At 42.3% G+C, this 26,904-nt stretch overlaps 2 protein-coding genes across 3 annotated transcripts in view; both read left to right on the forward strand.

The window, feature by feature from the left end:
• The window catches only part of LOC133981644 (NLR family CARD domain-containing protein 3-like), a 118,399-nt gene that overhangs the window by 80,028 nt on the left and 11,467 nt on the right, over window positions 1-26,904 (forward strand). The window contains exon 3 of the mRNA XM_062420446.1: window positions 26,535-26,702. Coding sequence (XP_062276430.1) covers window positions 26,535-26,702 — 168 coding nt within the window. The remainder of the gene's footprint in view (window positions 1-26,534; window positions 26,703-26,904) is intronic.
• Window positions 9,442-22,940, forward strand: LOC133981653 (ceramide kinase-like). 2 transcript variants are annotated; one of them, XM_062420457.1, is made up of 13 exons: window positions 9,442-9,915; window positions 14,566-14,706; window positions 15,060-15,182; window positions 15,616-15,741; window positions 16,052-16,118; window positions 16,199-16,344; window positions 18,309-18,383; window positions 18,977-19,129; window positions 19,224-19,329; window positions 19,690-19,769; window positions 20,236-20,441; window positions 20,736-20,956; window positions 21,516-22,940. In XM_062420457.1, exons 1-13 carry the CDS (start codon window positions 9,780-9,782, stop codon window positions 21,601-21,603), a joined length of 1,668 nt encoding a protein of 555 aa, XP_062276441.1. In that variant the 5' UTR covers window positions 9,442-9,779; the 3' UTR covers window positions 21,604-22,940. The 2 variants fall into 2 exon arrangements, with proteins under 2 accessions (XP_062276441.1, XP_062276442.1); XM_062420458.1 differs by lacking the exons at window positions 9,442-9,915; window positions 14,566-14,706 and having other exon boundaries at window positions 15,117-15,182; window positions 15,620-15,741.

The following is a 26,904-nucleotide window of genomic DNA, read 5'->3' on the forward strand; positions in this document are numbered from 1 at the left end:
GGATGTTAAAGTTTGAGGTGTTACTGTTACTGACTGTTGACACCAGAGAGAAGATCTGCAATTTTTTTAAATTTTATTTTATTTTTTTGTTTTGTTTTTATTGCTTTTATTGTTTGTTTTTATTGTTTCTGCTTATTTTGCTGTAAAGCACTTTGGTAGGCCATTGGCTGTTTTAAATGTGCTATATAAATAAAGTTGACATTGACATCTGTACAGTTATCTGTTGGCTTTCTGTCCTCTTCATCTCCATCTGTAGAGTAGAAATGGCTGGAAGAAGGGAGGGAGGGAGGAAGGAAGGAAGGAAATGAGGGAGGGAGGAAGGACAAAGGAAAGGAAAGGAAAGAAGGGAGGGAGGAAAAAAGGAAGGAAGGAGGGAGGGAGGAAAGACGAAGGAAGGAAGGGAGGAAAGGAGGAAGGTAGGAGGGAGGGAGGAAAAAAGGAAGGACAGGAAAGAAGGAAGGTACTGGGGAGGAAAGAAAGAGAGAAGGAGGGAGGAAGGACAGACGGAAGGAAGGAACAGTCAAAACAGACGGGGTAAATTTGACCCGTGCTGATGTTAGTAATGATTAAAGCTGATCTGGTCTCCTCCCAGTTCTCCACCAGGAGAAGCAGTCTCACCATGAGCCGCTGCTCTGGAGCTTTCCGGCCCCACCGGCTGAAGAGGAGCCTCGGTTCCCTCCAGACTTTGAGCTGAGGACTCCGACGGCGGCCAGCAGTGTGACTGCTGACTGCAGGGAGAACTCGGTCCGGGTGGAGGCCAAGAAAGACCTGCTGGGGATCGGCACACCGGTCCGGACCGCAGACGTCACGCTGGGAGGGTGTCCGGCCTCGGGGGAAGATCAGGAGGTTCTGGTGTTTGAGTCGGAGCTGCATGGATGTGGCAGCCAGCTGCTGGTGAGGTTCACAGCTCGGTGACTCCAGATGGTCTCTGACAAACATCACACACAAATATAACCTTTGATTAAGTATGAAGTGGCGTCTCCAGTAAGATCTGGGTTATTAGAGAATTTATAAAAAGCTGTTAGATGACTGCTGTTCATGTCCAGCTCATCCTGCTCCTGTTTCTACGTCACGGTTTAATCAACCTGCAGCAAACAGACTCACTCTGAAAACAACGAGCCTCTTTATTCCAGACAGAAGGGAACAGAGTCTAACTTCAGCATCAATCTGTCTTTAAACATCTGGATGTAAACAGCTCCAACATGTTCTAATGTAACAGATGTTAAGCTGTGATTGGATGGTTGCTGGTTGTGGGAGGAGTTTATTGATTAGTCGATAAACAGACTTTTGGTAAATAAGTGCAAAAAGATGCATTATTGCCATGGTTGGATTATTTTTTTCCTATTTTTCAGTTTCAGCATTTCAGCAAAATCTCTCCGTGTTCCTTTTCACCTGTTTGTTTCCCTGTTGAGCTTCATCAGTGTGAGTTAGTCATATCAAGTGATATCTGACACATTTACAGTCTTTTTAGCATCAGATTCCCTCTTAGTGTTTCCCTGTTGAGCTGTGGTGGAAGTATAGTAACACAAAGACTTTGCTACTAAAAACACTGTAACGTTGAAACATAGAAGATGAACATTTGACTCATTTACTCTCCTCTCTTTTCTTTCTTTCGTCCTCCTTGTTCTTCTTTTTCTTTTCTTTCTTTAGTTTTCTTTCCTTCTGTATTTCCTCTTCTCCCTCATCCTACTTATTCTCCCTATAGTCTCTTTCCTCACCTTCCTCCTTATTGTTCATTATTTCTTCTCCCTCATCCTCCTTTTCTTTCTTTCCTTTCTTTTTCTCATCTTCCTCCTCTCTCTCCTCTTTCTTTTCATTCAGATGGCTGAAGCTTCATATTAGCTTCAGATCAACTTTTAAATCCATGTTTCCACAGAAGGAGGACTGTGGGTTTAGTCCTCCATCACTTCCATTGTAAACATGATGAAGGGATCTTCTAATGGTCAGTATGAACAGGAGGAATCATTACAGTAAACATGATGAAGGGATCTTCTAATGGTCAGTATGAACAGGAGGAATCATTACAGTAAACATGATGAAGGGATCTTCTAATGGTCAGTATGAACAGGAGGAATCATTACAGTAAACATTATGAAGGGATCTTCTAATGGTCAGTATGAACAGGAGGAATCATTACAGTAAACATGATGAAGGGATCTTCTAATGGTCAGTATGAACAGGAGGAATCATTACAGTAAACATGATGAAGGGATCTTCTAATGGTCAGTATGAACAGGAGGAATCATTACAGTAAACATGATGAAGGGATCTTCTAATGGTCAGTATGAACAGGAGGAATCATTACAGATAAACACTGACTGTTGGTTTACGACATACTTCAAAAGGTGTAAACTTCTCAAACAAAATATTAAGCTCTGAACTGAGGATTGTCTGACTGTCCTTCAGCTTGACTCTGACATTAAACTGTATTTCAGATGTCCGAGGATTCGTTCGTCTACGTCTTCACGCTGCTCTACACGCCCAGTCCTCTCGGAGACAGTCCCATCGTCCGAACCAGAGATGTCAGCGTTAGCATCCAGTGTCAATACCAGAGGTCAGATTAACTCAACTGAACCAGTGACAGAAAAAACCCACTTAAAGCTAAATGTCAGTAGAACATGCAGCAGGGCTCAGTGGGTTTTCCTCCTGTGGTCAGACATGAAACATAACAAGTGAAGAGTAAAGAAATGCACAAATACATACAAGAACTAAACATAAACGTTAAAAAATAAGGTGGAACAAGAATGCATAGACTATGACGGTGAGAGCGGTTATGATGCATTACTTAATTGATCCAGAAAGAAGAGTGTGGTTAATTTCTTACATGATTTTAGACCGGTGGTTAACGGATCCAACAGAGGAGCTCTGAACAGAACTGAACATTTGGAAAAAGTCAACAATGAACTGATCTAACAAGTAATGTGAAAGCCTTTTAATCTCTGTCCAAAAGCTTTTAAATGTGTCACGAACTCTTCATTATGAACAGTCTGGTCATGTAAGACTAATAACGGATCATGTTTTCAGTCTCTGTAGAGTAGTTCTGTGTACTAATTTAATTTAATATTTAAAATGTCAGTCACTGCTATCAGGCTTTGACACACACACACACACACACACACACACACACACACACACACACACACACACACACACACACACACACACACACACACACACACTATACTTGTTAGTAAATCAGTTCATTAATGGTTTGGATCCAAAACATGAAGGAAAAATACAGAAAATCAACAGAATGATCCTTGTTTTCCATTTCAGAGTGTTTCCTAAAATGTTGAATATCAGGAGGCATTTCTGTGTGTTTCTGTTTGTGTTTTAGGAAGCATGATGTGAGCACTGGGCTGGTGAAACCCACCTGGACGCCGTTCAGTGACGTCAAAACCTCAGAGGAGAATCTCTACTTCTCCTTCAGACTGATGACTGGTTGGTGTTCAGATCAACTTTACCACCAGCCTGTTGGAACCTCGTCATATTTGGCAGCAGAATAATGAGAGAAATCCTGTTTGATTTGTTAAAGGTTATATTGTTGTCCTGTAATCGGAGCCGTCCTGTGTTTGTTGTACCGTCACCTCTCAGATGATTGGCAGTTCCCTCGTCCGTCCGCTCAGTACGTGCTGGGAGACGTGATGAAGTTCGAAGTGTCGGTGAAACAGTTTCACCACACGCCTCTCAGAGTGACGGTGGACAGCTGCGTGGCAACCATCGCCCCAAGCATCGACACGGTCCCTCGATACGCCTTCCTGGGGAACAACGGGTCAGTTTACGTCACCGGTCATGTTTTTTTTTTTTTTTTTTTGTGATCAAATTTTTCTTCAAGAAATGTTTATACAAACAGAAGAAAAGAAAATAAGAACATATCATAAAATTAAAAGCAAATACATTAGCAAGTAGTACATAAGGTAATCAGCCAGATCAAATAACCCCCCCCCCCCCCCCTTACCTCAGGGACCTGGACATGATACACAAGACGGCTATCAATAGTAGTCTCCTGTGCTCCATGTACACGGCTGTAGGTGGTGCTAAGTATACAATGTCTAAATACATAAGAAGCCATGTCCGAAGTTAAACAGAATGCGGTGGCTTCCACATTGAACCCAGCCAGCAGGGCCGGGCTATTAGATAGCAACAACCCCAGGCTAGACAGATCATTGAGAATGAATATGATCGGTGACAGTGGTACAACAATCCCAAATATCTCAGAAAGATTGGAGGCAACCACAGTCCCAAATCATGTGAAAGAAGGTGCCGGCAGCATTCAAAGAGCATAGCTTACAGTGGGGAAATGAGCTTCATAGAGCAAAGCTTCCTTGGTGTCATAAGTTCTGTGAACAAAATTAAAGTGGATCTGCTGGTGATCCGGGTTTCTAGAGGCCAGCAAATGTTAGACCAGACTTTCCTCCAATCATAATCTATATTAAGATTTGGGATATCAGCTTCCAAACTTCCAAAGCCAGGGGTCTATGAGCTATTTTTATTTGGAAGCTTCTGATTGTTCTGTGTTGCGTTCAGGTGTCTGTTTGACAGTCAGCTGACGGGCTCCAGCTCTCACTTCCTGCCTCGGTCTCAAGACGACAGGCTGCAGTTTGAGGTGGAGGCGTTCAGGTTCCAGCAGGACAACAGCGGCGTGGTGAGACTCAAACACGTGACATGATGTTATGTTACCATCTGAGCCGATCCTTTCCTTAAAGACAGCTGCTGGTTTCTGCTCTTCATGTTCAGATCTACGTCACCTGCAGCGTGAGAGCGACCGCAGCTTCAGCAGCCGTCGATTCAACCAACAAGGCCTGTTCCTTCGCTAACGGGTGAGGCACCAAGAACACTACAACTCCCATCATCCTCTCTGCTACAAACATTACTACATGTTCTTACACAGAACTACTCAGCCTGAAAAACATGATCACTGTTATTAGTCTCCGTTCCTCGGTTATAAAGAGTGAATCAGTTTGTTTTTGGAGGAATAGGATCGATCAGCTCTGACACACACACACACACACACACACACACACACACACACACACACACACACACACACAGTTAGTAGATCAGTTCATTGTTGGTTTGGTTTGTTAACAAGAAGAAAAATGTAGAAAATGACCAGAATTATCTTTTTTTTAATGTCAATCAATCTTTATATAGCACCAAATAACAAAAGTCATCTCAAGGCACTTTTCACATGAAGCCGGTCTAGACTGGACACTATAGTTTAAATAGACCCAACATTCCTCCATGAGCAGCACTTGGCATCAGCAGCAAGGAATAACTCTGCTTTTTAAATGGGAAGAAACCTCAAATAGATTACCTCAGTTATTACCAGGTGGGGAGTTCCGGTCCTCTGAAATGAGGCCAACGTGGAAGTAACTTAAACCTGCATTCTATCAAAAGGCCACCAGGGGGCGACCGTTTTGGTGTCAAAAGGACTTCCGTCTCTATACAAGTCAATGGAGAATTCAACAACTTCTCACTTGATTTCTAACCTCAGTAAACGTTTTCAAAATGTGTTTATGGTCTCAATCGCTAGTTTAAAGCCTTCTTCAATGCAGTATGATGTTCATTTGGGACATTTTGGCCTCCCTGATTTTATATGTGACGATAAAGCAGGGTATGCATTAGGGCGTGGCTACGTCTTGATTGACAGGTTGATTGGTTCACAGGTTCAGGAGGGCGCCTCATGCTCCTCCTGATGCCCATATAAGTAGAATCCTTGTTTTTATTTTGTTTAATGTTTAGCTGCAGTCTGATCAGCTGATGACAGATATGTGGAGTTTTGTGTGTGTGAGTAAGAGATGGAGCTGATTCCTGACAGGTGGAGGGAAGCCAGCAGCAGCCATCAAGCCTGTTCCTGCTGTGATGAGGTCTGTGGGACAGGAAGTGACCCGACAGGAACAGGTAAGTGTCAGAAACATTTATACACCGTGAAACTGAATCCCTTGATTTATCTTTTTCATACAATTTTAAGGTTTTTTACATTTAAATGTTGTAACTGAGGTTTTTTTTAAAAGGGATTTTGAGTTAGTGTCCTAACCCTCTATCAGTCACTTCCAACCTAAAAAACCCCAAACGAATGCATTAAAGGTTTTTAGAAGGTGAATTAGTTTTAATTGGAGCACATAATGACAGCTTGCAGATAATCTATTTTAAAGTCTGTAACTGTTACTGCTGATTAACCCAATGACGTTTTTTAAGGTAGAAATTAAATTGGTTTAACTTGATTGAATGGGAAACCCAAATACATCTTCCAATCATCATTGTAGACATTATGAAGGTTTTCATTCATAGTCCTTCATAGTTATTAAAGCTACTATAATGTAAAATGAATTATAAATAACCCAGTTGGTGCAAGAAGAGTCATAAATTCTGTTAGTTTGACTTTGGTGTGAAAGTTGCAAAAAGTATTCTGAACTTATAAAAAGGATCATCAGTCTCTTCATGATGTACAGTTTTATACCTCATGACAACTGAACCCAACTGAAGCGGACCTGTGATGTTTTGCAGGTCAGTGGGAAGAAGAAACAGCAGTTGGACCGATCGTAGTGAAAGAGAAACTTCTACAATGAAGAAACACGAAATAAACCAAGAAGTGAACTCGATGACTCAGCGTGGTTTGTTTACGGCTGATTTATTTTATTTAAGCAGGAAGTCTCTTCAGTGGCAGAATTAAGAGTTTCTATCATGTAAATATCAATCATGTCCACATCTTAACTATAAATAAAGAAAGTGACACTTTAGTCAAGACGTATGTTTTTATTTATTCCACTTCTCTTTCCTTTATTCTGCTTTCCTTCCGTCTAATTGGCTTTTGTCTTGTTCAGCCTTAATAGTCCTGACTGAGTTCATCTGGTCCACTGAAGCTTTATTTAAAGCTTCACACACATGCTGAGGTTATCATCTTATCATATGTATGTTTAATGAAAACATTAATTAAGAGAATAATACAGAACTAGTCGGGGAAATATAGAAATGTATCTATGCTGGGGCTGAGGACCGGAACAAACTGCTTCTCTATAACAGAAATAGAAAGCGCTGTATCTATTCTATTCAGCGATCTACTTTTATAAGCTATGAATCTTAAACTACTGTTTTAGTATTTATTATTGTTCCTAGTTTGTACACTACCGTAACAGACGCTCGTCATCACTCGGCTGCTACAACAGAGACAACGAAGGAAATCAGTTTTGGACTTTTTCATTTTATCTCTGACGAGTGCAGAAACATGTATTTGCTTTTTATAAATCCTGTTTTGCTTGTGTCAAATAAATCTATAACATCATTAATCTTACATTTTAAGACATGAGTAATTTGGTTTATGTATCAAATATGATACAAAACTTATACAAGCAAAGTGTTAGTTTTAACTGTTAGATCTAATAAACACACAGCTTCAAAGAATCAGTTGTTTGAAAGACTTTCAGCGTTAATGTGGATCTTTAATTTTTGTATATTATGAACAATAACGGAGTTGATATGTGAATTAGACTCTTGCCATCAGTGAGTTCAGCTGATGGAGTCTGACCGGTCATGCGGTGGTGGGCGGGGCTTATGCGATGGTGGGCGGGGCGTGTGTATAGTGGGCGGGGCTTGTGCGCTTCACCATCGTCCACTTTAACATGAGATCACCTGAGTGGACACAGCTGGAGAGACGGTGTCATCATGCATCACAGAGAGAGCAGGACAAGGGGCCACATCTGTTATCTATACATATAACCCTGACCTATCACGCGCACACACACGCGCACACACACGCACACACCTCGCTGCAGGCCGAGCGTCCATCCATCACGGGCCGGAGAGGAGAGGACGAGTCACTGGGTCAAACTCAACAGCAAAGACGAACCAATGAAGAACATTTAATTAAGTTCAGTGATTCCCGCCGTCAGCTGACCTCAGACTGAGGCTTCAGGTCGTTGTGGTTCTTAGAGGAAATATTTATTCACAAGTTTATTCAGTTTATTTAATAGAGACGATGCAAGTTAACACAGCAACACTTCTACTCATTACTAACAAGTAGAAGTTCTGAATTATATCTATTATAGCTCCAGCTCTCATTAGTCCTTTACAAACATAATCAAATAAAAATCAGGTATACAAGTTTATTAAACACATATTAAATACTTTTCATGTCCTGTCATATTAAAAACGTACACAGCTCTGATTCTTTAACAATCTGATTAAAAACTATAATATCTTGAGTTATTTTGACTGGTTGGTAGCGTGTTCTACATCTGAGATCCCATCATGGAAAATGCTTTAGATGATTTTCACACATTTCATAAAGAAGATAAAACACTGATGAGTTTCCAGTGTTGTGTTATAAGTCGCTCATCCACAGAGCAGCAGCGCCCCCTGCTGGAAGAGATGGGAAATATTCTACATCCTGGAAAAACTCAATCTGTCTTTCTGGAAAAACGTTTTAAAAAATGACTCAATTTCTTTCTCATGCAACACTTTAACTGCACATTACAGTAAATATACTGAGTATTATAATCAAGTTATATCATTATATTATTAATATAATATAACCGGCTCCTCCAAAGGCTCTAGATTAGATTATTAATAGTGAAGCATCAGTGTTAGAGCAGCATGTTACTGTTGTAGCTGCTGGAGGTGGAGCTAGTTTACACTACTTTATATACAGTTAGCTAGTTTAGTCCAGTGGTTCCCAACCTAGGGGTGGGGCCCCTCCAAAGGTCAGCAGATAAATGTGAGGGGTGGTGAGATGATTAATGGGAAAGAAGAAAAAACTACGTTCTGATACACAAATGTGTTTTCAGTTTTTGGACTTTTTCTCTAATCTTTGATTGTTGCTGAAATATTGGATCATTTGAACATTTATTGAAATGAAAGCATGTGAGAAGTTTAGAGGGAAAAATCAGTATTTGGTGGAGCTGTTAACAACTCATAGACATCTGAAATGTGAGCCGACTACACACTGCTTTCTGGTTTCATCTTTAACAATGTGTTGTATTTATAAAGCTTGTTATATTATCCATTGTGTCAAATCTGCATCTGAAAAGTAACTAAAGCTGTCAAATAAATGTAGTGGAGTAGAAAGTACAATATTTCCCTCTGAGATGTAGAAAGTAGCATCACATGGAAATACTACAGTAAAGTACAAGTACCTCAAACTGTACTACAGTAAAGTACAAGTACCGCAAACTGTACTACAGTAAAATACAAGTACCTCAAACTATACTACAGTAAAGTATAAGTACCTCTAACTGTACTACAGTAAAGTATAAGTACCTCTAACTGTACTACAGTAAAGTACAAGTACCTCAAACTGTACTACAGTAAAGTACAAGTACCTCAAACTGTACTACAGTAAAGTACAAGTACCTCTAACTGTACTACAGTAGTACCTCAGAGTTGTACTTTAATAAAGAACTTTGATGAATGTATTTAGTTACTCTCCATTACTGTTAATAACACATCAGAAATAAGGTTTGAATCCCAAAATAAATGAATTACGACACTGTGACCAGTTTTCTGTTTTCTGGCAGCACGTGAACGCACCATTTGGCTCCTCCCACTTCCGGTGAGAAACCGCTATCTGTCATTAAAAACATCCCGGGATAAAATCAGCTGTTCGGACCTTCATCCTCTCATCCTCCGTCTGTGACAGCATGCCCGGCCAGAGGTAGCCTTCCCCCGGGCAGAGGTAGCCTTCCCCCGGCCAGAGGTAGCCTTCCCCCGGCCAGAGGTAGCCTTCCCCCGGCCAGAGGTAGCCTTCCCCCGGGCTGCTGCAGGAGCTCCGGAGCGGACAGATGGAGAGGCCGAGCAGGCTGCTGCTGCTGTCCGACCTCAGAGTCAGAAATGCGGCGTACGAGGTGAGCCTGAGCCGGTCCCTGCTCACCTGGAAGAGACGCGTCTCCAGCCCGGTGTACCACCCGTTCAGACCCAGTAAGTGTCCCTGTGTGTGTGTGTGTGTGTGTGTGTGTGTGTGTGTGTGAGTGAGTGAGTGTGTGTGTGTGTGTGTGGCAGAGATCCTGAGTGGTAAACAAAGGACGCACAGACATATTGGACATATTGAACAGCTCGTGAGGAGACTGCAGAATAAATCACGGCGCCGCGCTGGAAGCAGAAGTGAGACTTGAGACATCCGGTTGCGTAAGTGTGAGACAGACACGGAGGTCGGTCACACTGAGGAACAATGAAGCAAACCTCAGCCCCGGTTACCGGAGCTCAGAGGAGATGACGTGCTCATCACTTAAAGGGAAACTCCGATGTTTATTTTCTGCTGTGTGTGTGTGTGTCTGAGATTATACACGTTTATTTTCTTATGCAGTAAAAACACACAATAATAAAACACACACACACACACACACACACACACACACACACACACACACACATACACACACACACACAACAATAACACACACAACAATAACACACACACACACAATAACACACACACAGCAGTAACACACACACAATAACACACACACGCACAATAACAGACACAGCAGTAACACACACACACACACACACAGCAGTGACACACACACACAGCAGTAACACACATACACACCAGTAACACACACACAAGCCCACACACACACACAGCAGTAACACACACACACACACACAGCAGTAACACACATACACAGCAGTAACACACACACACACACACACACAGCAGTAACACACACACAGCAGTAATGTATTAGAATTTAAAAAGACAAAATAAAACGAGTTCTGAGGTTCGTCTGTGTTTCCTGTATTTTATACATTCAGGGCGATGATACAAACATCAGGATTGAAGTTGGTCATAATGAAAGTAGAGCAGCTCCTGACTGGATCATCTCAGAGGAAACTTTAGAGCAGCAGGAACAGATGAGAAACACTGACCGACTGTGGAGATCACACCATAATAATAAAACGTGTGTGGGGGGGGTTGTCCTCTTGTCTCAGTGGGACTAACGCCTCATCACACCTCTGAACACTAACGTCTCTGATTGGCTGTCAGTGTCAGTGGATTACATCACAGCTTGTTCCTCACTCAGTACTGGACCAGTTTCACATGCTGTCGTCCCCGTTACTCACTTAGACACAAACAACACTGAAGTTTCCCTTTAAGCAGTTCAGCCGTCAATCAAATAAACAATCAATCGTTAAGAGTCGGGTTAGTGTTCGGCCTTTAAATAAAGACGCAACCATTCATCAATTATTAAACTAATTCAACAGTTGACAACTAATCGATTCATTGAGTAATCATTTCTGCTGTTTAGTGTGTGTGTGTGTGTGTGTGTGTGTGTGTGTGTGTGTGTGTGTGTGTGTGTGTGTGTGTGTGTGTGTGTGTGTGTGTGTGTGTGTGTTCAGGTATTGATGAGCGGCCTTCAGGAAGTGCAGACAGACTCTTTTTGAATATTCAAAGCTCTGAGACAGGAAGTGTTGAGCTGCTTTGGGTTCACTGTAACCTGCGCTTTGACTGCAGGCTGCTGCAGGTAAACTGAACCAGAACTGAACCAGAACTGACCCAGAACTGATTCATCCTGCTGAAACCTGATCAGCTAGAAAGAGGAGCTCTGTGGGGGGGGTAGGGGGTAGGACCGAGGTAGTTTCGTGTTGACCTGAACCTTGGAGAGCTTCGACTGCGAGTAACCTGACATCGTCTGCTGTCGTCATGGTGACAGCAGAAACACCTGCTGGGTGTGTAAACCTGAGACGAGCAGCAGAGTGAATCTTTAATGTGGAATCTGCTGTTATACAAATAATTAAAGCTGCAGGCAGCGATGAATGGATCCCCGCTCTGCACATATCAGGCTGCAGCACAGTCTATTGAAAACAGATGTGTTTGGGTTGGGACCCTCCTCATCATCATCATCATCATCATCATCATCATCATCATCACTACCAACTTTCATCATCTAGGTCTTAAGATGATACTGAGTGAATTTGAAATCAGTTGGATTAAATCTGTCGGAGGTTTGTTAAGTACGAGATGTGGAAATAGCAAAATTGGCGCCAAAATTGAAAATTCAAACCAAAATTGCCGACTTCCTGTTGGAGTTAGGGTAAAGCTCCAAGAGACGTTTTTGTGCGTCGTTACCTGATACATATGTTTACCAAATGTCATTCATCTACATCAATCTGGAGCAAGGGGCTCCATTTTTTTGTAATATTATAGGGGGCGCTGTTGGGCATTTAAAACCAGGAAAAGACTCTTGTATGACTCAGCAGGAACTCTTCCCTCTGGGTTCTTGTGTTCTGTGCGGTTCTTCAGGGTTTGTAACTGTGTGGTTCTCCTGCAGGGTTTGTAACTGTGCGGTTCTCCTGCAGGGTTTGTAACTGTGTGGTTCTCCTGCAGGGTTTGTAACCGTGCGGTTCTTCAGGGTTTGTAACTGTGTGGTTCTCCTGCAGGGTTTGTAACCGTGCGGTTCTCCTGCAGGGTTTTGTAACTGTGTGGTTCTCCTGCAGGGTTTGTAACCGTGCGGTTCTCCTGCAGGGTTTGTAACCGTGCGGTTCTCCTGCAGGGTTTGTAACCGTGCGGTTCTCCTGCAGGGTTTGTAACCGTGTGGTTCTGTAGGGTTTGTAACTGTGTGGTTCTGCAGGGTTTGTAACTGTGTGGTTCTCCTGCAGGGTTTGTAACTGTGTGGTTCTCCTGCAGGGTTTTGTGTTCCTTCGTTCTCTCGCCGACCGGACTCAGGTAGGACAATCGGTTCCCATAATGCCGCGGGGCGCCTCCAGCTGCTGCTGCTGTTTCAACATGTTTCTGTGTTTCCTGCAGTTTTTCCAAAATGATTCATTAACTTCACGATTCTTCACGTCTTTAACATCATGAAACTGTTTGATTCACGGTTTGGAATAAAACTCGTAGATAAAGTCGTCAGTAGAAAGTTTCACTTTGATGCTTCGTCAACATCAAATCCCACAGAAACATGCTGTCGTCACCAGAGCTGGAAAAGAACTCAAATCAAGTACTGAAGTACACTCTGAGGTACTTATACTTTACTGTAGTACAGTTTGAGGTACTTATACTTTACTGTAGTACAGTTTGAGGTACTTGTACTTTACTGTAGTACAGTTTGAGGTACTAGTACTTTACTGTAGTACAGTTAGAGGTACTTGTACTTTACTGTAGTACAGTTTGAGGTACTTGTACTTTACTGTAGTACAGTTTGAGGTACTAGTACTTTACTGTAGTACAGTTAGAGGTACTTGTACTTTACTGTAGTACAGTTAGAGGTACTTGTACTTTACTGTAGTACAGTTTGAGGTACTTGTACTTTACTGTAGTACAGTTAGAGGTACTAGTACTTTACTGTAGTACAGTTTGAGGTACTTGTACTTTACTGTAGTACAGTTAGAGGTACTTGTACTTTACTGTAGTACAGTTAGAGGTACTTGTACTTTACTGTAGTACAGTTTGAGGTACTTGTACTTTACTGTAGTACAGTTAGAGGTACTTGTACTTTACTGTAGTACAGTTTGAGGTACTTATACTTTACTGTAGTACAGTTTGAGGTACTTGTACTTTACTGCAGTACAGTTTGAGGTACTTGTACTTTACTGTAGTACAGTTTGAGGTACTTGTACTTTACTGTAGTACAGTTTGAGGTACTTGTACTTTACTGTAGTATTTCCATGTGATGCTACTTTCTACATCTCAGACTGAAATATTGTACTTTCTACTCCACTACATTTATTTAACAGCTTTAGTTACTTTTCAGATGCAGATTTGACACAATGGATAATATAATATATATATATTATATTATATTATATTATATTATCTATATATATATAATATAACAAGCTTTATAAATACAACACATTGTTAAAGATGAAACCATAAAGCAGTGTGTAGTCGGCTCACATCTCAGATGTCTATGAGTTGTTAACAGCTCCACCAAATACTGATTCTTCCCTCTAAACTTCTCACATGCAGGATTTTTACTTGTAATAAAGTATTTAAAACTGCAGTAAAGTATCCGAGTACTTCTTCCACCTCTGGTTGCTGCTGCTCCTGGTTCAGTGTTTGATGTAACTGTTGATTTGTAGATAATAGTTCAATGTGTTTGGCCGTTGCTAGCTTAGCTTAGCATCTTTGTCCTCTGTGTTTTCAGTTCATAGATTTTTAATTGATTAAATGTAATATGTAGAACAATTGTATTCCATTACCTTTATTTAATATAAAGTTATAATGTAAGATCATGCCAAACTAGTTGATATGGTGTTTTATTGACAATTTACTGTTTTTAAGCAAGTTGAATTATTTGGTACAAAGTTTTTATGGTTACACCACTTAGACATTTTTGCCATAATCCTCTAATATATTCTCTCTAAATGGATTAAAAGCAGAAATTTGATGCTGGGTCCACAAAAAAAGAATGTGTGAAGTTATTCATACGTTTATTTTATCATTTTAACCCTTTAAATTTAAACTAAAGCACATGGACAATATAAAACACCATTGACTCAGATATCATGTGAAACCTGCAGCATCACTGTGTGGTGTTCAAGTGCTGCATAGAGGCTCCGATGATTTGATGTCGAAGGGATGACTGCTAGGTTGTAAAGCTGACAAACTGTGTGTGTGTGTGTCAGGTGTGTGTCACAGTGTGTTGGTGTCAGAGATCATCTCAGTCAGAGAGGAAGAGGAGGAGCTCAGCAGCAAACAGAAGGACGATGGCAGCTGGAGGAAGATCAAAGAGAGAGAGGGGAAGGACTGCAGGCGGAGCTTCACAGGTAAACACACCTGGCTGCTGCTCAACAAACACAATAACATGAAAAATGTCAATTATGAAATGGTTACTCATCAGTCTGTGTGTGTGTGTGTGTGTGTGTGTGTGTGTGTGTGTGTGTGTGTGTGTGTGTATGTGTATGTGTATGTGTATGTGTATGTGTATGTGTGTGTGTATGTGTATGTGTATGTGTATGTGTATGTGTATGTGTATGTGTATGTGTATGTGTATGTGTATGTGTATGTGTGTGTGTGTGTGTGTGTGTGTGTGTGTGTGTGTGTGTGTGTGTGTGTGTGTGTGTGTGTGTGTGTGTGTGTGTGTGTGTGTGCGTGTGTGTGTGTGTGTGTGTGTGTGTAGTGTTGTATGTGCAGAGGTCTCGGCAGCACCGCTGGCGGTGTGCTGAGGTCACCTTCTCGTGTCCAGAGGAGGCGCTGTGTCAACACTGGGTCAGAAACATCAGAGAGCAGCTCGCCTCTATCGGTACACACACACACACACACACACTAACACACACAAACACACACTAACACACATACAGACACACACACACACACAGTAACACATACACACACACTCAGTAAAACACACAGTAACACACACACCGTAACATACACAGTAGCACACACACACAAACAGTAACACACACACACACACACAGACATGATGTCTTTAACCTTGTTGCTTGTGTGTGTGTGTGTGTGTGTGTGTGTTACTGTGTGTGTGTGTGTTACTATGTGTGTGTGTGTGTGTGTGTGTGCGCGCGTGTGCGTGTGCGTGTTACTGTGTGTGTATGTGTGCGTGTTACTGTGTGTGTATGTGTGTGTGTTACTGTGTGTATGTGTGTGTTACTGTGTGTGTGTGTGTGTGTGTGTGTGTGTGTGTGTGTGTATGTGTGTGTGTGTGTGTGTCACAGACAGCAGACCCAAACAGCTGTTAGTCTACATCAACCCTTTCGGCGGGAAGCAACGAGGCAAACACATCTACGAGCAGAAGGTGGCGCCACTGTTCGCCCAGGCTGGCGTCTCCGCACACGTCATTGGTACGAATCTCACACACACACACACACACACACACACACAGTAACACACACATGTACACACGCACACACACACACACACACACAGTAACACATACACAGACACACACACACACACACAGACACACACACACACATGCACGCACACAGACAGACACACACACACACACACACACACACACAGAGACACACACAGAGACACACACACACACACACACACACACACACACACACACACACACACACAGTAACACTTCCTGTTGAGTGGCCTCCTGTGTATTCTGAACCACAGTCTGTGCATCTGTTGCCATAGTGACGGAGTACGCCAATCATGCGAGGGATCACCTGAGGTCGGAGGTGGAGCTGAAGAAGTTTGACGGGTGAGTTCAGTGTCTGTGAAGCTTCATCACGCCGTGTCTCCTAACCCAACCCTAACCCTCTGACCTTTGACCCGGCGCAGCGTGGTGTGTGTGGGAGGCGACGGCATGTTCAGTGAGATCATCCACGGGTTGATCTGGAGGACGCAGCTGGACGGCGGCGCTGATCCGAACTGTCCGGAGGAAACGCTGCTGCCCTGCTCGCTGCGCATCGGGATCATTCCTGCTGGTCAGACATTAAACTGCTGATTCATCTTCATGTTTATACAGATTCACTTCCTGTCGTCCTCCCGGGACTGTTCCTTCTTTCCTCCCTTCCTTCCTCCCTCCTTCTCTCTTTCTTTCCTCCCTTCCTCCCTTCATCTTTTCCTTTCTCCTTCCTCCCTCCTTCTCTCTTTCTTTCCTCCCTTCCTTCCCTCCCTTCCTTCCTTCCGTCTGTCCTTCTTTCTTTCCTCCATCCCCCTTTCTTCCTTACTTCGTTCCTTCTTTCCTTCCTCCATCCCCCTTTCTTCCTTCTTTCGTTCCTTCCTTCCTCCCTTCCTTCTTTCCTCCCTCCCTCATTCTGTCTTTCTTTCCACACCATTACCTTCCTTCTTTCCTCTGTCCTTTTTTCCTTCCTTCCTCCCTTCATCTTTTCCTTTCTCCCTCCCTCTCTCCTTCCTTCTTTCCTGCCTTCCTTCCTTCCTTCCCTCCTTTCCTTCCTTCTTCCTCCCTTCCTTCCTCCCTCCTTTCCTTCCTTCTTCCTCCCTCCGTTCCTTCCTTCTTCCTCCCTTGCATTTTTCATTCCTCCCTCCCTTTCTTCCTTTCCTTCCGTCTTCCTGCCTTCCTTCCTCCCTCCCTCCCTTCCTTTCTTCTTTCCTTCCTTCTTCTTCCCTTCCTTCCTTGACTCGAGGACAACAGGAGGGTTAAACTAACAGTCATTACAGAGAGGAAAACCTGACTGCTGCTTTAAGACTGTGAACCTATCCTTTGAGTATAATTGAGTTTAGTTGGTTTACACACACACACACACACACACACTGACACACACACACACACACACACACACACACACACACACACACACACACACACACACACACACACACACACACACACACACACACAATAGTAATAGTGTTAAATGAACAGAAACATTTCCTCATCTAAGTTTTATAGGTTTGAAAATGGGATTCTGTCGCCATCTTGTGGCAGAAAATAGGAACTGCATCTAACAGCCTCAACAGGTTTTATGCACTTTTCCTTAAATCTGGAACAATGCAATAAACTATAATAAATTATTTTGGAAAGTTATTTAGTAGTTGCTCAAAATGTCTGCCTGAAGAAGTGAGAACTAGTTTTTTGACCATATTTACAAGAAGAACAGTAAAAGTTTTGTTAAATGTTCATTATTTCAGTTTTCATGCGGTACGTACGATGAATGACTGAATTTGATGCCCTAACCCTGGAAGCACATTAGAGGTTTATCAGCTGTGTCTTTAACTAAATGAACATTAAATGCTGTAATTATACCTGCAGGATTCAACAGTGAAGCTCCAACCAATTCAGAGTGATATATAAATATATGAATGTATAAATGTATAAATATAGCTTAATTTAACCCTCCTGTGGTCCTCGAGTCAAGGAAGGAAGGGAGGAAGAAGGAAGGGAAGGAAGAAGGAAGGAAAGGAGGGAGGAAGGAAGGAAGGAAGGAGAAGGAAGGAAGGAAGGAAGGAAGGAAGGGAAGGAAGAAGGAAGGAAAGGAGGGAGGAAGGAAGGAAGGAAGGAAGGAAGGAGAAGGAAGGAAGGAAGGAAGGAAGGAAAGGAGGAAGGAAAGAAGGAAGGAAAGGAGGGAGGAAGGAAGGAGGGAAGGAAGGGAGGAAAGGAGGAAGGAAGGAATGAAGGACGAAGGAAGGAAGGGAGGAAAGGGAAGGAAGGAAAGAAAGAGAGAAGGAGGGAGGAAGGACAGACGGAAGGAGAGGGAGAAAAGAAGGAAGGGAGGAAAGGGAGAGGAAGGAAAGAAAGAGAGAAGGAGGGAGGAAGGACAGACGGAAGGAAGGAAGGAAGGAAATAAAGGAACAGTCAAAACAGACGGGGTCAGTTTGACCCGGGAGGACGACAGGAAGGTTGATTGAATGAATGAACAGGAGGAAAACCTGACTGCTGGTTAAATGCTGAACTTTATCTATCAGCTCATCGTTTCTCTTGTTTCAGGATCAACAGACTGTATCTGCTTCGCCACGGTGGGAACCAACGACCCCGTTACCTCTGCCCTGCACATCATCGTGGGTCAGTAGTCACATGATCTCAATACACAGTAGTCACGTGATCTCAATACACAGTAGTCACGTGATCTCAGCACACAGTAGTCACGTGATCTCAGTACACAGTAGTCATGTGATCTCAGCACACAGTAGTCATGTGATCTCAGTACACAGTAGTCACGTGATCTCTCAGTACACAGTAGTCACGTGATCTCAGCCCACAGTAGTCACGTGATCTCAGCACACAGTAGTCACATGATCTCAGCACACAGTAGTCACGTGATCTCAGCACACAGTAGTCACATGATCTCAGTACACAGTAGTCACGTGATCTCAGTACACAGTAGTCACAGTAGTCACGTGATCTCAGCACACAGTAGTCACGTGATCTCAGCACACAGTAGTCACATGATCTCAGCCCACAGTAGTCACATGATCTCAGTACACAGTAGTCACAGTAGTCACATGATCTCAGTACACAGTAGTCACAGTAGTCACATGATCTCAGTACACAGTAGTCACATGATCTCAGTACACAGTAGTCACATGATCTCAGTCCACACCAATTATTATAAATCATGATATTTAACGTGTGTGTGTGTGTGTGTGTGTGTGTAGGAGACTCTCAGCCGATGGATGTGTGCTCCGTCCACCACAACAACACATTTCTGCGATACTCGGTCTCCCTGCTAGGATACGGTTTCTATGGCGACGTGCTGACGGACAGCGAGAGGAAGAGATGGATGGGACCGGCCAGATACGACCTTTCAGGTAGAAACACGACCTGTGTCACTCGAACACGACCCAACAACACACATCAGGTTTCCATCAGGCCTGTCTGATGTTGACTCTTTGATCCCTGCAGGTCTGAAGATGTTCCTGACTCATCATTACTATGAAGGAACAGTGTCCTACCTGCCAGCCAGAGACATCGTGGGAACACCTCGAGATGCCGCCAGGTGTCGATCAGGGTGAGAGATGCTGCTCAGTAAACATCCTCTGATTTACACACATTTTAATTTGAGCTTTACTGTAGCAGCTTATGAGTGACCTGAGAGCTCGTTTAAAGGAGGAAATATGGAGCATTTATTATCAGTTTGTCCCTATTTTGTTCAATTAATGCAATACAGGATTTAATATACTTAATAAGAACTTTGGAAATGAAGACATCACAACTAATCTGCAGCCAAAGACATGAGTGAGATTGTTAGCTACAGTTTGATTTTAGCTACAAAACTTTGATTCTTTGCAGGTTTTCTATCAGTTCAGTCCAGCAATAAAAACATTGTTTGCCTCTTTGTAATCACATCGGTGTGTCTGTACATTTCCAGCTGCTTGGTTTGTCAGCACAGCGGGAAACTGCTGTCAGAGCGAGCTGAGAGGTACGAGACGGATGAAGTGTCCAACAGCGGTGAGTCCAACAAATCCTCATCCAGACCTCATAAAACAGTTCAAGAGAATAAAATGACTAAACTGTCTTTGAGTGAGATTTCCTCTGAGGACATTAACAGTTAATAAAGACTGGACACAGAAATCAACCTTCGAACAAGTCCAAAGCTGTCTGATTGATTGCATCAGAAAGTAAAATGTTTAAACTGATCATATTCAACATGTACCTCAATCAGCAGATGATAAAACCGTCTCACCTTAAGGTCTGCGTAGAAGCTGTTCTGCAGATTTCTGAGGTCAAGAAATAACTTTTTTTAGTGTTTTCTTTCAAGTTATTCAGGATGTTGTGTGATTATATAAAGATGGATTTCCTCTCCATGCTGGTATCTGATTGGTCGGTGCTCTCTGGTCATTTTAGATGTAACAGAATATGTTGACTGAAAGGACAAAGGTAAAATCTGTCTTTGGGTTTGTTGTTGTTGTTCCAGAAAGTGACGGTGAGTGGAGGACGATCCGAGGGAAGTTCCTGGCTATAAACGCTGCCAGTATGAGCTGTGCTTGTCCTCGCAGCCCCAAAGGCCTCTCACCTGCCGCTCACCTGGCCGACGGCACCACTGACCTCATCCTGGTTCGAAAATGTTCCCGCTTTGATTTCCTCAGACACCTCCTCCGACACACCAGCAAAGATGACCAGGTTTGTCCCAGAGCCGCATAATCTGTCTTCTGGTTTAACCCTCCTGTTGTCCTCGAGAAAAGGAAGGAAGGGAGGAAGAGAAGGAAGAAGGGAAGGAAGGAAGGGATGGAGGGAGAAAGGAGGAAGGGAGGAAGGAGGGAAGGAAAGAAGTAGGGAAGAAAGGGGGATGGAGGAAGTACAGAAGGAAGGAAGGGAGGAAAGAAGGAACAGTCAAAAAAGACGGGGTCAATTTGACCCGGGAGGACGACACAAAGGTTAAGGCCTCTCACTTCCTGTCCCTCTCCCCTCAAACAGTTTGACCTGACGTTTGTCGAGGTCCAACGGGTGCGACGTTTCCGCTTCACGCCTCGCCACTGCCAGAGCGACTCGGACCTGGAGCTGGACCTGCACGAGAACGGCAAACGGCAGATCTTCAGCCAGATCTGCAGAGACCACCCGGCCTGCAGCTGCAGTCCCGCCTACAGCAGCTGGAACTGCGACGGCGAGATCCTGACCCACACGGCCATCGACGTCAGGTACCACAAACCCTTCTGTGGGTTTCTTCACATTTAAGCTCAGTTTAAGCAAATCTTAATGTCCGTGTAAAGTAAGAATAAATATGTGTTCTGAGTATGACATACCACAGAAAAGTGTGTTGTTAATCACCCTGCCAAATGTGAATGATTTAAAAAATCGCCAAATATGTGAAATTAGGCTTCAAAGTTGTGTAAAAATCTGCCTCTGACGCTGTGGGAGTGGCCGCCGAGTTCGCTGAAGCCCCGCCCCCTACCGAGTGTCACCTGTCAATCAAAGTCACCACCTCTACCAGAAACATGGACGCTACCTCTGAGAGCTTTATGCTACTAGCTCGGCTACTAGCTGTAGACTGTAGTAGTAGTGTGTGCTGAATGTATTTATACCTACAGCAGCAGGGCGGGTTTATGCTAAGCCTAGCTCCACAATTCAAATCTAAATGGTTGAAATGCTTTTTACACCTTTTTTAGAAATACATTTATGACCTATTTAATGTGTTAAGAAGAAAATATCTGAATTCACTTTACACAGCCTTTAAACTTCCCTCTCTTCTTTTCTCAGAGCTCACTGCCAGTTGATCAAACTGTTTGCACGAGGGATCGAAGAATCTGCCGTGTTTGAGGATCTCACCAACCCCAGTGCAATATAAACCGCCGTTTCTCTCTGTCACACACTGGAGTCACGTCTCATCTACTCCAACGTCTTCAGCAGTACTTTCTGGATCTGAAAGTCCAAAATGATTTCCTCACAGACAGGAAGTGATGTGTAGTTTCCTGCAAAGCTGCGACTAACGATTATGTTCATTATCGATTCATCAATTCGTTTTTTTTTGTCCGTAAAATGTCAGAAAATGATGAAAAGTGCTGATCACTGTTTCCGAAAGAAACAGAGAATATTAACATTTAAGAGGCAGAATCAATCAAAGTAGTTGGCGATTAATTTAATAGTTAGCAACTGATGACAAATCATTACAACTCTATTATATTGATTTATATTTGTCAGGTTATTTACTAGTTCTCCGGTCTGGTAACTGTCTCTAGACGTTTTTTGACTCTTGGAGTAGATGAGGAACAGTCAGTGTGTATTTGCACTTTCTAAATAGTTTTAATTATTTTCAATACGCATCCTTGGAATGATCTGTTACATGTTTTTAAGAAGCTGCCCGTGGTCGCTGGGTCATGTGATCATTAGAGATCAGGGCTTCGTTCACATTCATTCAGTAGAAAGTGAACCTTCATCGGTCGATGCTGACAGACGTGTTTTCTACTGATGAACTCGACTTTGTTCTGCAGCTACGTGACGGTTTTACTTCTCAAACTGGTCCATCATAATTATCTCCAGTCTTCTATTTTTCTGTCGTTTCTCAGGAAGACCTGAGCTTAATCGTAGCTTTGAAATTGTATTTTTAAATATTTTAATTCGCAGAAATTGAGAAGGAAAAAAAGAAATGAAAAATCTTTTAATTCTAGTAAAGAAGAGTTTGTGTCAGTCAAGCCGGTCGTGGCACACATGATGATTGTTTTTAATCTTCCATTTCTGCTCGATATGCAAATCATCTGCAGATTTACTGCGTTAACAGCGATATTTCATACAGACTGTGAAGATATCCAGACTTCAAAATGAGTTGTAGCTGTAACTTCCTCTCAGTTTAGTTTTGGTTCAGTTAAAGCCTGAAGATAATCATCTCAACCTGTTACACAACAAATATATTTATGCAAACAAATGCCTTCATTTTTCCAGCTGACACATTTAAAGAACTCGTCTCTGAATATTTGTGACGTTCACACATGTTCAAAAGTATGTGGACAATATCGTCACGTGCTGTAAACTGAAGAGAAGTGGCTCAGATCAGTCCAGCAAACTACAGGACATGAGAGAATGTGTCTCCCAGCGGGGGGTCAGGACCCCACAAGGAGGTGATTAAATCCATAGAAGATGATAAAAAAAATGTTTCTGCTCCACAAACACAAACAGTAGCTCAGGAGCTCTGTCACCTGCTCATTGGTTTAAACACCTTCAAACCAATGAGTCCGAGCTGCTGCTGTATATCAGTATGTTAGCATCGTCATTACACGTTTGTTAGCATGCTGATATTAGCATTTAGCTCAGCTGAGTGCTGATCCAATTTTCTTTTACTTGTTTCTTCTTTTATTTATAATGTTATGTCCGTTGATCTGATGTGAGCTGCTCCCAACCAACAGACAGATGCAGCTCACTGCAGTAACACATGTGCACACAGCTGTCCAGGTACTTTTGTTCATCTACTTTATAATTTGATGGAGATAATCTAAGCATCAAAGGTTCACTTACTAGCATGGAAGGAAGGGAGGAAGAAGGAAGGAAAGGAGGGAGGGAGGAAGGAAGGAAAGGAAAGGAGGGAGGGAAGAAGGACTAAAAGGAGGGAGGGAGGAAGGAAGGAAGAAAGGATGGAAGGAAGGGAGGAAGGAAGAAGGAAGGAAAGGAGGGAGGAAGAAGGAAGGAAAGGAGGGAGGAAGAAAGGAGGGATGGAAGACGGAAGGAAAGGCGGGAGGGAGGAAGGAAGGGAGGATAGGAGGGAGGAAGGAGGCAAGGAAGAAGGAAGGAAAGGAGGGAGGGAAGGAAGCGAGGAAGGAAAGGAAGGAGGGAGGGAAGGAAAGGAGGGAAGAAAGGGGGATGGAGGAAGTACAGACAGAAGGAAGGAAGGGAGGGAGGGAACAGACGGGTCAAACTGTCTCAGGAGGGAACCAGTAGCATCTCATGTTGTTCCAAACACACCAAGCAGTCCTAATCTGACCAAATACTAACCTGAGATTAATGATGTCCATCAGCTGGGCCTGGAGGTCTTCATGGGTCCAAACAGACCTACCTGTGTTCATACAGGCTCAGCCGTCTGTTTCATGTTGATTTTCCTCCTCATTTTGTATCAGTGTCCAATCAAGAGTCTGAATGTTTGCTGTAAAACTCCCAAAAAACCAAACAAACCAAACGTGCTCACAGAGGTCGACTGATGACTGAAGCAGATTTTCTTCATTTGAGTTTTATTCTCATTTCTGGACATTTTCAGGTTAATTTGTACATTTTACAGACAGAGTGCTGCAGTTTGGCTCTAATTACTGTAATAAAACACACAGCATATTGAGATTCATATTTAGCTCTTAATTCTAATAAATGTCCTGAAAATTACACGTTAAATATCTGCTGTTAAATAAAGCCTCACCTAGATGTTTAATTAGCATCAAACACATTTATTCACATGTAGCAGCTGTAGTTATTGATGACGTATGTTGTGATTTAGTTCTTTCATAGATTTAGAGGAAGTTTGACTTAACATAGCAGATACTTGACAGACTACTGCAGTGGAATAAGTACTCAGATCCTTTACTGCAGTAAAAGTACCAACACAGCAATCACAAAGTACTCTATTACAAGTAGAAGTACAAAAGTATTATGAGCAGAAAGAAGTTTGATGTGGTTAATCAGTCGACCTCCAGCTGTTCATCTGAGCTGTAACTGATCTGCTGTACTGTAGCTGTTTCATTACCAGCAATTAAAATCATTTTCACATTATTATTATTATTGTTGATTATTGATGAAGATTCTTCTCAACATCACGTAACACACACACAGAGCTGCAGTCAGGACTTCCTTCCTTCCTTCTTTTCCTTCCTTCCTTCCTTCTTTCCTTCCTTCCTTCATTCCTTCTTTCTGTTCCTTCCTTCCTTCCTTCTCTTCCTTCCTTCCTTCTTTTCCTTCCTTCCTTCTTTCTTTTCCTTCCTTCCTTCCTTCTTTCTTTTCCTTCCTTATTTTCCTTCCTTCCTTCCTTCTTTTTCATCCTTCTTTTCCTTCTTTTCCTTCCTTCCTTCTTTCTTTTCCTTCCTTCCTTCCTTCTTTTCCTTCCTTCCTTCCTTCTTTCTTTTCCTTCCTTCCTTCCTTCCTTCTTTTCCATCCTTCTTTTCCTTCCTTCCTTCCTTCTTTCTTTTCCTTCCTTCTTTTCCTTCATTCTTTTCCTTCCTTCCTTCCTTCCTTCCTTCCTTCCTTCTTTCTTTTCCTTCCTTCCTTCCTTCTTTCTTTTCCTTCCTTCTTTTCCTTCCTTCCTTCCTTCTTTTTCATCCTTCTTTTCCTTCCTTCCTTCCTTCCTTCTTTCCTTTCTTTTCCTTCCTTCCTTCCTTCCTTCCTTCCTTCCTTCCTTCCTTCTTTCTTTTCCTTCCTTCCTTCCTTCCTTCCTTCCTTCCTTCTTTCTTTTCCTTCCTTCCTTCCTTCCTTCTTTTGTTTCCTTCCTTCCTTCCTTACTTCCCAAACGAGTACTTCATGATTAACAGTGTTGTAGTTTGTTGCTGTTGTTAAAATTAGTCACATTTATATCAAACTACAAACATTATTAAACATTAATAAACATGTTTCAACCATAAAGTTTGATCAGGTTTTATACCTGCTGCACTGATGAATGTATTGTATAATGTTTGTATAGTAATGTGCTTTTGCGACCACTAGGTTGGCACAAAAGGTTTGTATGAAGAGGACAACAAAGTTCAGCAGAATGAAGTTTAAGGTCCAACAAACCCAAATTGTAATGTTCCCATATGAGGACGCAGGAGGTTAAAGTGTCCTCAGTAAAGAATCCTTTGAAACCAAAAAGTACAATATGTTGAAAAGATGTTGAAATGTTGTGATTCCTTTTAGGGAGTTTTTTCTTTCCTCCACTTAACCTTAAAAGTACTAAACAGGAAACACACACACATACCCATTTTTATTACCCTGTGGGGTCCACAAAGGGTCTAGAGACATCATTTTAAGTGCTAAATTCATCTTAATTTTTTTTAACAAAAAAATGACTTGAAATATCAATAACTCTCACATAAATTTTAAACCTGACTTTTGCTCCCCTCGTGGGGACCAGTAATGCTAACGTCTATTAGCATACAGTTGCCATCACTGTTAGCCACAGCACAATTCATGACAACCTAACCATTAACACTGCAGGGGGCTATTTGCTAAGCTAATATACCTTTTTTCCACAGGAAAAATCGGTCCCCACCAGGATAGAAAAACACACACACACACACACACACACACACACACACACACACACACACACACACACACACACACACACACACACACACACACACACACACACACATATTTCCAGTAAATAAGGTGTGGAACAAACAGGGAGGAGCAGACAGGTAGCAACAGGCAGTAAAGATGAAATTCCAGTCAGGCTTCATTTTACAGTCCTCAGAGCAGAAGGAGGAAAACAGCCAGTCTGAGGCAGGTGAGTGTTAATATCAGGACTGTAAATAATGATTACTGTCATTATTGATCAATCTGATGATCAGTTTTCAGGTGAATCATTTAGTTGATGAACAGAGTTTGAGGTGTTCAGAAGTAGTTTCCTGTTGTTCTTTTCCTGGTTTCTGCGTCCTCACAGCGATGTAACGTGTTATGAGGCTGATTGTTAAATGTTGGTTACAGTTTTATAGCTGATATAGTTTCAATATTTACATCATTGTTCTTTCATTTCAGACAGAAATTCATGAAAAATAACATGTTGTATATAACTTGGTTTATTATACTGTGTATGTGTGTGTGTGTCTCCAGTGTTACTGGTTTACCTCTCAGACTCCAGAAGATGAAGAAAGAGGAGGAAGAGGAGGAAGAGGAGGACGGAGCAGAGTCTGTAATATCCAGCTGTCTGTCTATGAAGAGTGACCGGTCTAAAGATCCTCTTCTAGTCTTCAGTAATGAACCTGGACCCTCAGACACAAAGTAAGAGACTGTTTCTACTGTAAACTGAGCTGAAGATGATTCAGTGAGATGATTCATTAAAGTTGTAGTTTAGATATGAAGGAAACACAGTGGAAAGAAATAATGAAGTAGCTTCCATTCAGCTGTAATCTACAACAGATCTTCATGTTCATGTTAACCAGAGACAGAGACAGGGCTGGTATTGCTGTTTGATTTTCCAGTC

The sequence above is a fragment of the Scomber scombrus genome, chromosome 6 (genome assembly GCF_963691925.1).
Source record: "Scomber scombrus chromosome 6, fScoSco1.1, whole genome shotgun sequence".
Lineage (NCBI taxonomy): Eukaryota > Metazoa > Chordata > Actinopteri > Scombriformes > Scombridae > Scomber > Scomber scombrus.